The sequence below is a fragment of the Oryctolagus cuniculus genome, chromosome 5 (genome assembly GCF_964237555.1).
Source record: "Oryctolagus cuniculus chromosome 5, mOryCun1.1, whole genome shotgun sequence".
Classification (NCBI taxonomy): Eukaryota; Metazoa; Chordata; class Mammalia; order Lagomorpha; family Leporidae; genus Oryctolagus; species Oryctolagus cuniculus.
In genome coordinates, this window is record NC_091436.1 from 113,752,487 (window position 1) to 113,766,440 (window position 13,954).

The window sequence follows — 13,954 nt, forward strand, 5'->3', positions numbered from 1 at the left end:
AGCTCTCTACAATTAGAATTAGAAAACATTAAAAAAAATAAATAAAATAAGATACAAAAAAAATGGAAAAATCTTTCATGCTCATGGATTGGAAGAATCAATATCATCCAATATGTCCATTCTTTCAGAAGCAATTTACAGATTCAATAAGATATCAATCAAAATACCAAAGACATTCTTCTCAGAGATAGAAAAAATGATGCTGAAGTTCATATGGAGGCACTGGAGACCTCTAATTGCTAAAGCAGTCTTATACAAAAAAAAAAAAAAAAAATGCCAGAGGCATCACAATACCAGATTTCAAGACATACTACAGGGCAGTCATAATCAAAACAACCTGGTACTGGTACAAATACAGCTGAATAGAGCAATGGAACAAAATAGAAATGACAGAAATCATTCCAAATATCTACAGCCAACTTATATTTGACCAAGGAGCTAAAACCAATTCCTGGAGCAAGGAGCCTCTTCAACAAATGGTGCTGGGAAAACTGGATTTCCACATGCAGAAGAATGAAGCAAGACCCCTACCTTACACCTTACACAAATATCCACTCAGCATGGATTAAAGATCTAAATCTACGACCTGAAACCATCAAATTATTAGAAAACAATGGGGAAACCTTGCAAGACATTGGCACAGGCAAAGAATTCTTGGAAAAGACCCCAGAGGCACAGGCAGTCAAAATCAAAATTAACAAATGGGATTACATCAAATTGAGAAGTTTCTGTATGGCAAAAGAAACATTCAGGAAAGTGAAGAGGCAGCCGACAGAATGGGAGAAATTATTTGTCAACTATGCAACTGATAAAGGATTAATAATCAGTATATACAAATAGATCAAAAACTCTACAACAACAAAACAAACCAGTCTAAGAGAGGGCAAAGGACTCAAACAGAGGTTTTTCAAAAGAGGAAATCCAAATGGCCAACACACATATGAAAAAATGCACAGAATCACTACCTGTCAGAGAAATGCAAATTAAAACCACAATGAGGTTTCTTCTCACCCCAGTTAGAATGGCCCTCATACAGGAATCAGCAATCAACAAATGTGGGCAAGGGTGTGGGGAAAAATGTACCCTAATCCACTGATGGTGAGAATGTAAACTGGTAAAGTCACTATTGAAGACTGTATGGAGATACCTCAAAAATCTGAATATAGACCTACCATATGACCCAGGCATGCTACTCCTAGGAATTTACCCAAGGGAAATGAAATCAGTAAACAAAAGAGTTATCCACAACTCCATGTTTATTGCAGTTCAATTCACAATAGCTAAGACATGGAATAAACCTAAATGCCTATCAACTAAAGACTGGATAAAGAAATTATGGGATATGTACAGTATGGACTATGGGGTATGTACAGTATGGATATATACAGTATAATGGAAAAACATGAAATGTGGTCATATGCGACAAAATACATGAATCTGGAAAACATCATACTTAGTGAAACATACCAGTCCCAAAGGGACAAAAATCATTTGTTATCCCTGATCTGTGAGGACTACTAGAGTACCTTTAATGAAATCTGTAGAAGTGAAATTGACACTTCAGGAAGGGATGACTTGGGCTGCTCCTGTCTTGACTGTCGAGGAACAGTTTCATTTTTTTGTTTTTTTTTTTTTGTTTGTTTTTTTCTTCATACTGTTTGTTGAACTCTTCACATAGTTAAGTACTTAATCATATGTGTATAAAGTCAATTGAGGATGGATCTCAGTAAAAAATAAGAGTGGGAATAAGAGAGGGAGGAGGAAGCTTCTAACTGTAAAGCTGTATAGTTCTGCATACATTCCTATGGACTTACTTCTATGGGTAGAGTTTAAAAACTTGTCTTGGGACTCCAAATCCCATTAAGCTTGGTGGTAAAAATGCCATCTTAATTGTTAAAGTGATCATGTTAAGTGTTAAAGTGAACATATAGATAGGGTTAAATGTTAAAGTGATCATATAAATAAGATCAAGTGTCCAGTAATAATAATAGATCGAATTAAAGGGAGAGAATGTTCCAATATGGGAAGTATTCCACACAGCAGGCTCCTAGAATGACAATTGCCTTAAGTAACAACACTCTTACCTCTGAATCAGCCCTCAAGTCTGGTCTGGTTGAAAATCCAAGAGCATTTCAGGAACAGAAAGCCAAGACACTGTGGCAAAAAATGTTCTACATTAAGGATCTTTGTGAGTGAAACCCCAGCAGAAAGATGTAATTTTCTCTAAAGTGAGAAGAGAACTTCCACTTTGCTTATGGCCTTGTCTAAATTCTGATGGAGATTGTGAACTCAAAAGGCTTCTATAGCCTAGGCAGCTCATGTCAACAGCCTCAGGTAGTCACTGACATCATACATAAGAGTGTGAATTTTTAAATTATCAACAGGTGTCACTGTGCACTAACACCCCATGCAGTACCTCTTTCCTCAATGAGTTGTATTATGAGAGTTAACTTTAAAACTAATTCTCAGTTTGTGTGTGTGTGTGTGTGTGTGTGTGCTGAAATCTTTACCTAGTATAGATTTGGCCTCTGTGTACAAAGTCAATTGAAAATGATCTTAATGGACAAAGTGGGTAAAGGAGGGGGGGAGGAGGAGGGGTTGGAGGGCAGGGAAGGTGGGAAGAATAACTATATTCCTAAAGTTGCACTTATTAAATTTGTGTTTCTTAAAAAATAAATAAAAATAATAAATTTAAAAACAAAACAATGCAAAAAAAGTTTGGTTTTGCCTATTAACATACATGTTATATTAGTTTTAGTGATGAATGCAATCACTCATTTGTTCATAGAAATGACTTTAATAAGAAAGGGAATCAATATTCAATAAGCGAATTGAGTACAACATGTTTTCTGAGAGAAAGATTGGAGGAGATGTGATCTAGGCATCATCTGGAAGGAAACCTATGATCTTCCTAGAGGGAAGGGTTCTTTGCATTCAGAATGAAAGTATTGAAGAAGGATCAACTTTCCCAATGAATGATTTAAAAATCTTTCAGTTGTAAAAAGCTCTGTCTCTTTGTCCATAAAACTCATGGACAAAAATAGAGCTATAAGATTACATGAAATATGTGCCATACAAATGATACTTAAATTATTATGCATTCAATTAATGGAGGACTGCAGCAGGATGATTCGGATTAGTAAAAGAGGGTCAGATTTTGATCTACTGATGCAATCTTTCAACAATATTTGTTTATTTTTTAACTTTTATTTAATAAATATAAATTTCCAAAGTACAGCTTTTGAATTACAGTGGCTTGCCCCCCCATGACTCCCTCCCACCCGCAACCCTCCCATCTCCCACACCCTCTCCCATCCCATTCACATCAAGATTCATTTTCAATTATCTTTATATACAGAAGATCAATTAAGTATATACTAAGTAAAGATTTCAACAGTTTGCACCCACACAGAACACAAAGTGAAAAATACTGTTTGAGTACTAGTTATAGCATTAATTCACATTGAACAACACATTAAGGACAGAGATCCTACATGGGGAGTAAGTGCACAGTGACTCCTGTTGTTGACTTAACAAATTGACACTCTTGTTTATGGCATCAGTAATCACCCTAGGCTCTTGTCATGAGTTGCCAAGGCTATGGAAGCCTTTTTAATTCACCAACTCCGATCTTATTGAGACAAGGCCATGGTCAAAGTGGAAGTTCTCTCCTCCCTTCAGAGAAAGGCACCTCCTTTTTAGAAGATTGCTCTGGAATAGTTTCCTATTATTTGATATGCTAATTACACATTGGTGATTAAACCCTTAATCACTAGCTTATTCTCCACTCTTTTGTATACTTTTAGGAGACATTACTTAAATATACTAACCATTAACTAATTCCTAAGTTCAGAAGAGTAGGCTGTCATTATGTAGGTGGTATGGATATTAAACAAAGATTTATAATGAGCTTTAAGAGACAGGCATCTGTTATGGTCTAGCTGTCATCACCCAATTTCTTTTTCTTAAGTCAGGGATATTAATATTTGCCACCTCCTTAGCATTACTCTTTGAGGTATCTGAGATTACCTTGCTGAATATTTGTGGGCATCATTAGGAGTGCAAGGCTGTATAAATACAAGTCTTATTCCATTACTCACTCCAATATGTCCCATGGAATTTATTGTTGTAATTATAATTCAAAGCATTAGGATTTGGGAATTTGAATCACTAGACAAAACTGCAATGCAACTTTTTTTTCTGTGTGGTATATTTAATAGAAAATTTTATTAAACTCTTTGAAAATTTGTCCCCTTAAGGGTTTGTGTTAAATAGTGTGGATTAGAAAACTGAAATTTTATAATAATGGCTGAAATTCTAGCTTTCCACTTTATTACACTAACATCACACAGGGGATTCCAGAACAGTAGATGGCTTTACATAACATGAATTTAATACTCATCTGCTTTATGCAGGTGCACAATTTAGATTGTATCCTAAGAAACTCATGTCTTAGCTATTATTTTCAAGACCATAGGTTTTTTATTATGTGTTTATATTTCAAATATAAATGAGATTGTTAATGAAAAATCACATAATGTTTTTTGTCAGATAGACTTGTGAATACTATCATGCAGGGTGGAGAGAATATATGTTTGAATGTCTTATTGGTGCTTACATCATAAAATATAGAACTCCTCAAACAGGGCTTTGGACAATGTCACCTAAGCAAATATATTCACATTTTCCCAGTGAAATAATATGTATTCAGACAAAGTGGAAGTTATTTTAAATCATTTTACATTGTTCGTACATCACTTTGTTAAGTTGTATTTCCTTTGATGATGAGCTTGAAATAAAATTTCAGCTTTTAGAACAATATGGATATTGGACTTGTCCTTACAATATTTTAGATCTGTATTAATAAACAAAAGCAAAGTAATGGAGCATAAGCAGAAATCATGTGTCCTCTCATATAACGATCATAGCTTGGTAAAATGCCAAAAGCGTGGAGTCCTGTCCTTTACTATATATTCTTCTGTGCCTTCTCATTTTTTCCATCTTCAAAGTAAAGCTAATAATAGGACCTATTTGTAGGTTGTTATGCAATGTAATATTCTAATATTAATAAAACAATTAAATACTTAGCATAGTGTCAGATATAAAAGTGTTATTTAAATTCTACTTGAAGATGGGCATTTCACTTAGAGATTAAGATGACTCTTAGGACACCTGCATCTCATGGGGGAATCCTGGCTCAGTAATGTGCACTATGAGGGGCAGAACATAATGGGTCAGGTGGATGATTCTTTGTCTCCCATGTGGGAGACACAGATTGAGTTCTCAGACCCTGGTTTTGGCTGGTCCAGTCCTAGGTATTGTGGACATTTGGGGAGTGGACCAGCAGATAGGAATTTTTTTCTCTCTGTCTCTTCATATGCCTTCAAAGTTAAACAAAATCATTTTAAAATGCCATCTACCATCTACTTCATTTAAATTAGTACCATTATGTAAGAATACAATGAATTAAATTTAATTCTCTGAAACAAAAAAATGTATGTAGTTTTGATATGTATATACGCATCCAAAGTTATTTGGTATCCAGTGAGCAAGAATTTTCTGCCTTTACACTTCTCCTTTCCTGTGGTTCAAAGTTGTAGAAAAAAGGCAAGATGAAGAAGAATTCAAAGCAGTCCCAGTAGAAATTTAGAGAGAGAGAGAGATTTTAAATTATTAAAAAAAATTACATTCCTAACATTGGGTAAATCATCCTTATTTAGGGGAAGTCTACCAATGAGTCTTCTGGAAACAGACCTCTGTTAGGATCAAGTTGATAATATTTTAACAAAAGAAACCTTCATTAATCATGTGAGGTAGTGCTATTTTGAGTCACATAGTCACCCTTGCCAAGCTTGACTTTGGATGGGATAAAAATGCTTCCAGGTGTGGTTTACATTTTTCTGCGTGGTAGTTTACATGTCTGACAAGTTTCTTGCTCTCCTAAACAACCCTCTACTGCTCAGGGGGTGATAAACCAGAGATTATTTTGGAGGATGAGGACAAGGGATTGTGGATTCCTGTGTCATGAGCACCTCTCAGACACAGCGCACTTTTGGCTCTGGAACACAACAATCGAGCAGCCCTGGCTCTCCCTTGGTTGGCCATGATTCTCTTTGTTAATTTGAACCCTTCCTCTAGCCTAGGATATCAAGCTTTGTATGTTTAGAGCACTATTGACATGATTTAATTCATCTTCTAAGGATATTTTTGAGTTCTAAACCAATGTTTGAATCTTGTGAATCCATTTACCCCACTTGCACATATTCCTCATCTTGTACCAAAATATTAGTAATGCAACATGCCATCAGTAATTATGCAGCTCTGCATACATTGCCTCATAGTATGTTCTTTTTTAAATACTGTGCTATGCTAACCTAGATAGCTCAGATTTTGAGAAACCTGCCAATACTGAGATAACTTCTCTTCAACAAATAACCTTGCGTTTCTGTAAATAAGGTGTTTGTAGAGGCAGTTCATTAAGAACATTTTGGATATCCAATAGAAATAGAGTGTATCAGACAATACATCATTGTACAAAGCCAGATTATATAATGATATGCCTGATTTTTTGTCCTAAATTTGAAACACTTTATAATATTCCCAAAGAGAAAGAATTCTTTGACTTATTTACTAGGAAGTCAGCCAGAAGAGTAAAATGTGTTCTCTTAATTCTGAGTAAAAATAGATAGAGGTCTTTGGGAGCTGTATGCTGCACCAGGGATTAGAATTGATAAGAATTCATGAAGTTGCCTTTTTACCTTTTCTACCTAAAAACAGAACAAAAACCTAAATATTTCTTTTGTTGAAGAAGAAAAAAAACTCTCTTAGGAAAGATATTTTTAAAATGATGTCTTATAAAAAATAATTTATCTTATTTACTTGCCCTCTGAATTACCACAAGCACAGCCTTTATGGATCCGAAATTCCTTAATCTTGCTTCCTGTTTTCCTTCCATGTCTGTGCTTAAAGCCCACTACTGACTTCACCTGGAGCTCAGAATCTTTCTATCACATCTTCTGTATTCATGGACGAAAACTGCTGTGCTCCGGTACTTGGCGTACACTAGTGATCACTTTACAAGCCTCACTTTTCAGAATATTTTTGGATAGTCTTTCCATTCAGGACCAGGAATTTGTGTAAAACCACAGCGGTTGTGCTGCCTTTGAACCAAAGGCAGTTGGTTTGTGGAATTTCCCTTAGCTGGGAATGCATGCGAGTCTGCGGGTTCAGTGTTTCCCAACGATGGACCATCATGCTTGTTTGTTTTCGTTTTCAAAACGGTAGAATTTATCTTTAATTTCCATATGTTATAAAGTACTAACTTTTTCCCTTCCTTTCTCTTTTATTTTTCAGTTGAAAGGGACAAGGATTTTTCTCACCAGCGAAGGCATTACAAAGAATTTCGCTTTGATCTTACTCAAATTCCTCACGGAGAAGCAGTGACAGCCGCTGAATTCAGGATATACAAGGATCGGAGCAATAATCGATTCGAAAATGAAACAATTAAGATTAGCATATATCAGATCATCAAGGAATACACAAATAGGTATCAATTTTATAGCTAACTTATTATCCTGGCAGACAGTAATAAATTTTAGTAGCAGACCTTGGTAACCCATGTGATCTATCAAATCTTGTTTTTCTTGGATGTAATGAGATTTAGGGCTGGAGAGAGATACACTGAAGTAAGAGAAATTAATCTCAAAATTACTTCTACATTGTGAGCTTTTCCCTTCTGCTGACACTGATCTGTGCACTAAACTTGGGCTTTCTCTGTGTGTTTTTCTAGTCTGTTTCTCCTTTTGTAAATTTGTCTTTCATCCAGAAAAACTTCCATTTTATTCTTTCCATTGAAATTTACATTTAATGTTATTTAATTCACTGGGTGTTCTGGAAGCCAGAGAACTTCTTTGCTTTTTACTGGCATCAATGGAAACTATATGCATTGTTACGTGTATTTTTATGTAAGTTGATTTGTAACAGTTTCTGACAGCCTGAATGTATTCCATAAGGAGCTTTGTATGGTACAAAGATGGACAGTCTGAAATCATGAGTTATGATAACCTCAGCTGATAATTAATTACTGCAAATGAGCCATCAAATATGAGTGAAAAGGGGAAACTAATGATGTTCTATGACTTTACCTCAATGTTGGAATTGCTTGCTTAACACATCATATAGAAGCTTAGTCATCTTTGTTGAGCAGCTCATACACATTCACTCAGACACACAATAGGGGGCTACACATCACTTGTGGAAAAATGCAATTAAAGTTCAGTTAATTTTTGTGCAAAAATGTTGAATCTCATGTATATGAGGGGTCCTCAAAAGATTCATGTAAAGTGAATATTATGAAAATATATGCCTAGCTTTCCACATGTTTTAAATAGAAAAAAATTTAGTTCCACTTTCCATGAATTTTTTGATTCCCTCACATACATGAGTTATTTAAATTCTGAAATCCTATATTGAGGTGATATTTGTCCTCCAATAACTCCCATTCATCAGATCCAGACTTTCTTTTTGTTGAAATACTATATCCTCCTCTGATAAGATACACACTTTAAATTTTAATTTTATTTATTTTCTTTGAAAGGCAGAGGAAGGGAAAGAGACAGAAAGAGAGAGAGAGAGAGAGAGACAGAGAGAGATTACCCCATCCTCTGGTTCACTCCCCAAATATTAGGTTGGGGGAGCCCAAGGCCCAGGAGCCCAGAAATCAGTGTGGTTCACCCATGTGGGTGGCAGGGACCAAGGTATTTGAGCCAACACCTGCTGCCTTGCAGAGTGCAAATCATCAGGAAACCAAATTTGAGAGCAGAGCAAAGACTCAAACCCAGGCACACCAATATGGGATATAGACATCCCAAATGGAGTCTTAACTTCTATGCCAAATGCCTGCCTGAAAACAAGTATTTGAAAAAAATTATGCTATATTTTCTGAATCTCTCTTCTCTCCTTTCTATTTATTGTTTCTGATGCTTAGATTTTTCTTTGTCTCAGAATGTGCCAGCACCCAGTGGGTGCTCCATGAAACACTAGCCCTTTTGAATTCTAAAGAAGAAATAAATAAAAAGTTTCTGAGGTCATACACATCTAAAAGTAGACCAGGGGTCTCCATCCTCCAGGAGATTCGCCATACATATCAGAATATTAAAGTTTTAGAATGACTTTGAAATAGAAGATAGAAAATTCTGCTAATTTTTTTTTATCTAGTTTTCCTTTCAAGTATTTGGGTATGAAACTTAAGGTATATAGTACTTTTATTACTTTATCTTTAATACACACAAAAGTAATGGGTATATTCTAAATGAAATATAAAATATTAATATAAAATAAATATAAAAATGAATGAATTACACTCAATTTAACACTAATACCATGGTAGTTATCTATGAACTTGATAGCTGAAAACACAGGTTTTAGATAAATAGTTGTATTCTTCTTAAATATTTTGAAGAGATATAAGAATGGGATGAGATGAAATGAGCAACTACTTCTTTATGAATTTACTCTACAGAAATATCAGAGATACAGACAAAAATAGAGAGTCACGTAAAAATGTTTATCACTATCATTATTTATAATTCACAAATTGAAAGCATTTTAAAGGCAAACAGTATAAAGAGTTACATTCTGTTTCCTAGAAAGAATATCACATAGGAAGCAAAAATTATGTTTTTGAAGAATATGTAATAACACTAGAAATTGCTCAGATTGTAATGCTAATTGATCAAAAGCAGAAAATAAAATTTTATACATTATTATACTTATTTAAAATATATTCATAGGGGGCTGGTGCTGTGGCATAGCAGGTAAAGCTGCCAAATGCAATGCCGGCATCCCATATGGGCACAGGTTAGAGGCCTGGCTACTCCACTTCCGATTTAGCTCTCTGCTGTGGCCTGGAGAAACAGTAGAAGAAGGCCTAAGTCCTTGGGCCCCTGCACCCATGTGGGAGATCTGGAGGAAGCTCCTGGCTCCTGGCTTTGGATCAGTACAGCTCTGGCCATTGTGGCCATCTGGGTAGTGAACCAGTAGGATGGAAGATTCTCTCTCTCTCTCTCTCTCTCTGCCTCTGCCTTTCTGTAACTCTGCCTTTCAAATAAAATAAATAAATCTTAAAGAAAAGAAGCAAACTATAAAGATTTGGAGGGAAAATTAAAATATATATATATATATATTCATGGGAAAAAGAGATAGAAAACATCAAAGTTTCATTTCAGGCTTGCGTGTAATTTTAAATTTTAATTCTTCATCCATGTCTATACTTTGTAAATTTTATAATGAATATTAACTTTATAATTAGAAATAAGCATAACTACAGTTGAAGGAGAGAAAAAAAGAGGATAATGAGACAATTTCATGCCCCACATATTTTCACAAAACAAAATAATATTTCCAACTCCTCCTAGATGGAGAGGCAAAGTAAAAAAAAAAAAAAACAAGATTTTTAAAAAATTGCTCTTATTTTTTCTCAAGCTATAGAAGGCACTTTACTACAGAAAATAAAAATATGAGTACTTTTTTCTTTGTTTTATGAAAACATTTCCTGCTGATTTGAATCTTTGACTTTAGTCCTCTGTGGGAGAGAACTAGATTAGAAATAGTGTATTTCATCTATGTATCACTCGATTACAGTCAAAATGGAATTTCTTTTGAAAAGGTAATATTAAAATCTAATTATTGTGACTTTTAGTATTGGTTGTGGCTTCATATATATATATATATATATACTTTTTTTCATATACTTTTTTTCTTGAAGAACTAAAATGGAAGTGGGAAAAACTAGCACTTCTGGCTGTTTCAAAGTGAGGCTCACTTCTCAAACTTCTATGATCAAACTTGTAGATTATATCTACTTAGTATCTTCAGGTAAACTCAGAAGCCATTGAATAAATTCAGGGAAGGCTTTGTTCTTTGATGCAGTGAATTTGACAATGCATACACATTTCACACATACAAGTTCACTTTCCCTAGGGTATTGCCTAAGAGTGTCCTGGGGGAGATCTTTTCATTACTTTAGACTGGCATTTTATGACTGTATTTTGTATTCAAGACATCATCTGATCTGTTAACCATATAGACTATGAATTCTTTGACAGTGTTATGTATTCAAGTTAAAGAAATGGCAGATCCATTATGTCATCTCTTTTCCCATTTGTTTATCTTAGCAAGACTTGCAACTATTAAAATTATATATTTTATTCCTACCATCTCCCACCTCCCCCACTCACATTTAAACGTGTGATATTTTTAAGGAGTGTTCTGATGTTTATCCAAATCTTTATTTTTCTTGGTAAGAAGTTAACACACTTTGCATCATTTCACTTATTTAATCTTTTCATATAAGGCTGACAGCCCCAAATTCTATGGTAGAAGGCATTGCTCTTCAGTCACACCTCATATATCTGGCATTATTGGGAAATGAGGTTTCCACATGATTGAATTTTCCAGATAATTCAACAGAGTTTGGCATGCTTTTGTTGAGCGCCTACCATGTGGCAAGCACAGAGGACATAAGGCCGAATAAATAAGACCTCAAAGCTCATAGCCTGGGGCCAGGGGCTGCGGTGGGCCTGCCCCACACAGACTTTAATAACTGTAATACAATGTGCTAAGCACTATGATGTAAGTATGCACTAAGTGTTGTGGAAATACAAATGAAGGGAAAATTAATTCTTTATTTGGAGGGGCGATGGGCCTTAGGGGAAGGCTCTGAGAGGAGTTCATATTTGAGTTGAGCCTTTCAAGATGAGCAGGAACCTTCTACTGGTAAAAAGGAAGAAATATGGAAGGAAGGGAAAAATAGGGAGAGGGCAAGAGATTCTAAGTGAAGTGTTTCTACCTCAAAATGTTTAAATAAGATGAATAATACTATACAAATAAAAGGACAATACCAGTATTATTACTGAAAAGCATAGGAGTTAGCAGTTATGACCACTCACCATGTGTCTGATGCTGTGCTAAGTGGTCCACTTGAATTAAATTTTATACACACACACACATCCACACACGTGAGCATGCACACATGTACGTACACAATGAAAATGTGCTATGTATAATTTAAACTTTTCCTAATGCTCCATTATGATTATAAATTTCTGTCCATTGTAAAAACATTTTAAGCTAGCCTGCTTGATGTCATTAGCCACCTTCACTCCTTGAGTATGTTTAGTTAAGCTGTCATCATCCGGGTTCACAGTCAGCTTCATATGTACATCAAGTCCCTCCTCCTCCTTCTCTAAGACTTGTGTTTCTTCTGTGCACATACTTCAGAATGTATGTTGACAATTTCCACTCAAGAAGACCTCCTGGGTTCCTGAGAGAAGCCTACTAGAGCAAGACCATTGGATAGTAGATGACGTTTTCTCTAAAATATTCAGGATAGTGAGTGCATGCATGTACTTTGACTTCCTTCAGTGTGTAGGGATTGCACTCTGATTAATTAGCTCTCAAGTGGGATAATTGCCCTCCAACCTCTCACCCCAGAGACATTTGGCAATGTTCAGAGGCAGTTTTAGTTGCTACAATTGATGGAGGTCAATGGTGCTGTGTGCATCCTACTGACTGACCTCGAGTGGGTAAATGTACTGGGTAGGACGCAGTTAGATCTTCTAAAATGGAAATAACAACTCTTCCACCCAGCAAAGGATTAGCTGTTCCCCAAAGTTCAAAGACCAAGGTTAAGAAATCCAACTTTATTTGAGGATTTAAATTATCTACGTAAAACTGGGAATTGTCTTTGCCATTAAATAGTAAATTAGTTAATTTTTCTTTGACTATTTCATATGGTGGATCCTAAGACTTGTAATAAGAGAGTGTTTAGGAACTTTTACTGGATCTATTATTCCTTTAGTGGGGGCATGAAAAGTGATTGGACTTTCTATGCAATAGTCCACTTGTTGCTGTTGTTGTTCAATGAATGGACCTCCTCTTTAAATACCGGTTAGCGTGTGTTTATATTTCTCTGCAAGGAAAAATATGGGATGATGTAATGCTAGGAAAAATGTAGACTATTAAATATTTCAGGCAATAAAAAGATTCTGCAGAGGAAAAAGTGAATTTTCTTCATGAGAATTCAACTTGGTTTTCCATTGTTGCCATGCTTTTCATTCAATGTTTATCCAATAGTATTATTATTTCATGAATTTTCATCTGAATTTTTTAAATGCAGTATGGAACCAGAAACTTTGAAAATTTTACTCAGCAAAATTTACATAATTTTACAATTTCACATTTTCTTTGTGGGAAAAACAATTACTGATTGAAATCATTAATAAGTGAACAAATTCACTTTTAAAATTTCAAGCTAAAGTTGCTTATGAGAGAAATATCTGACATGACAAGTACCGAGAATATCATTTACTGATTTGCAATCCATTGTTAATGTGTTCAGTACTAGTTCTACAGATTGGGTTCCTTAAATGTTGTGATATTCAAATATCCAGAAAATTATGCATACTTTTTCCTTGTGTAGCAATTACTACATTGTTAACTGACTTGATGAGCTTTGCAAAGACAAAGGGAGATGGAAGAAGGTAAAATACTTATAATAATAGAAGCTTTGGCAAAAGTGGAGATATCATGGTAGTATGGCAACTTTTCCCTGTACAGCTTCTAGAACTTTTCCCAAAGCTTTTCTTAGTAAGGTGTAGTGCTTTATCATTAGAGGGGTGTCTGTATGCTTGGCTAACTCTCTGTTTAACTTATCTTTATATGTGTGAAAGATACATATACACACATATACGTATATGCATGCATGCATATAGTTGAAATCATAACAACCACGGGACTATTTCTTTTATATTATCTCTTAGTATTGGTTATATAAACATTTTTACTCCCTTTTTTTTCTCTAGATGATTTTAGGGATTGGGGTTCATTTGAGATATTTCTCAATAAATATCCTCCAAATTAAAGATAATTAATGAATTCCTGTGTCCAAAATTGA

The 13,954-nt window shown here is 35.0% G+C and overlaps 1 protein-coding gene across 1 annotated transcript in view; it reads left to right on the top strand.

Moving 5' to 3' along the window:
- Positions 1 to 13,954, top strand: part of BMP5 (bone morphogenetic protein 5) — a 121,941-nt gene that overhangs the window by 47,169 nt on the left and 60,818 nt on the right. The window contains exon 2 of the mRNA XM_002714515.5: positions 7,354 to 7,546. Within this exon, the coding sequence (XP_002714561.1) occupies positions 7,354 to 7,546 (193 nt within the window). The remainder of the gene's footprint in view (positions 1 to 7,353; positions 7,547 to 13,954) is intronic.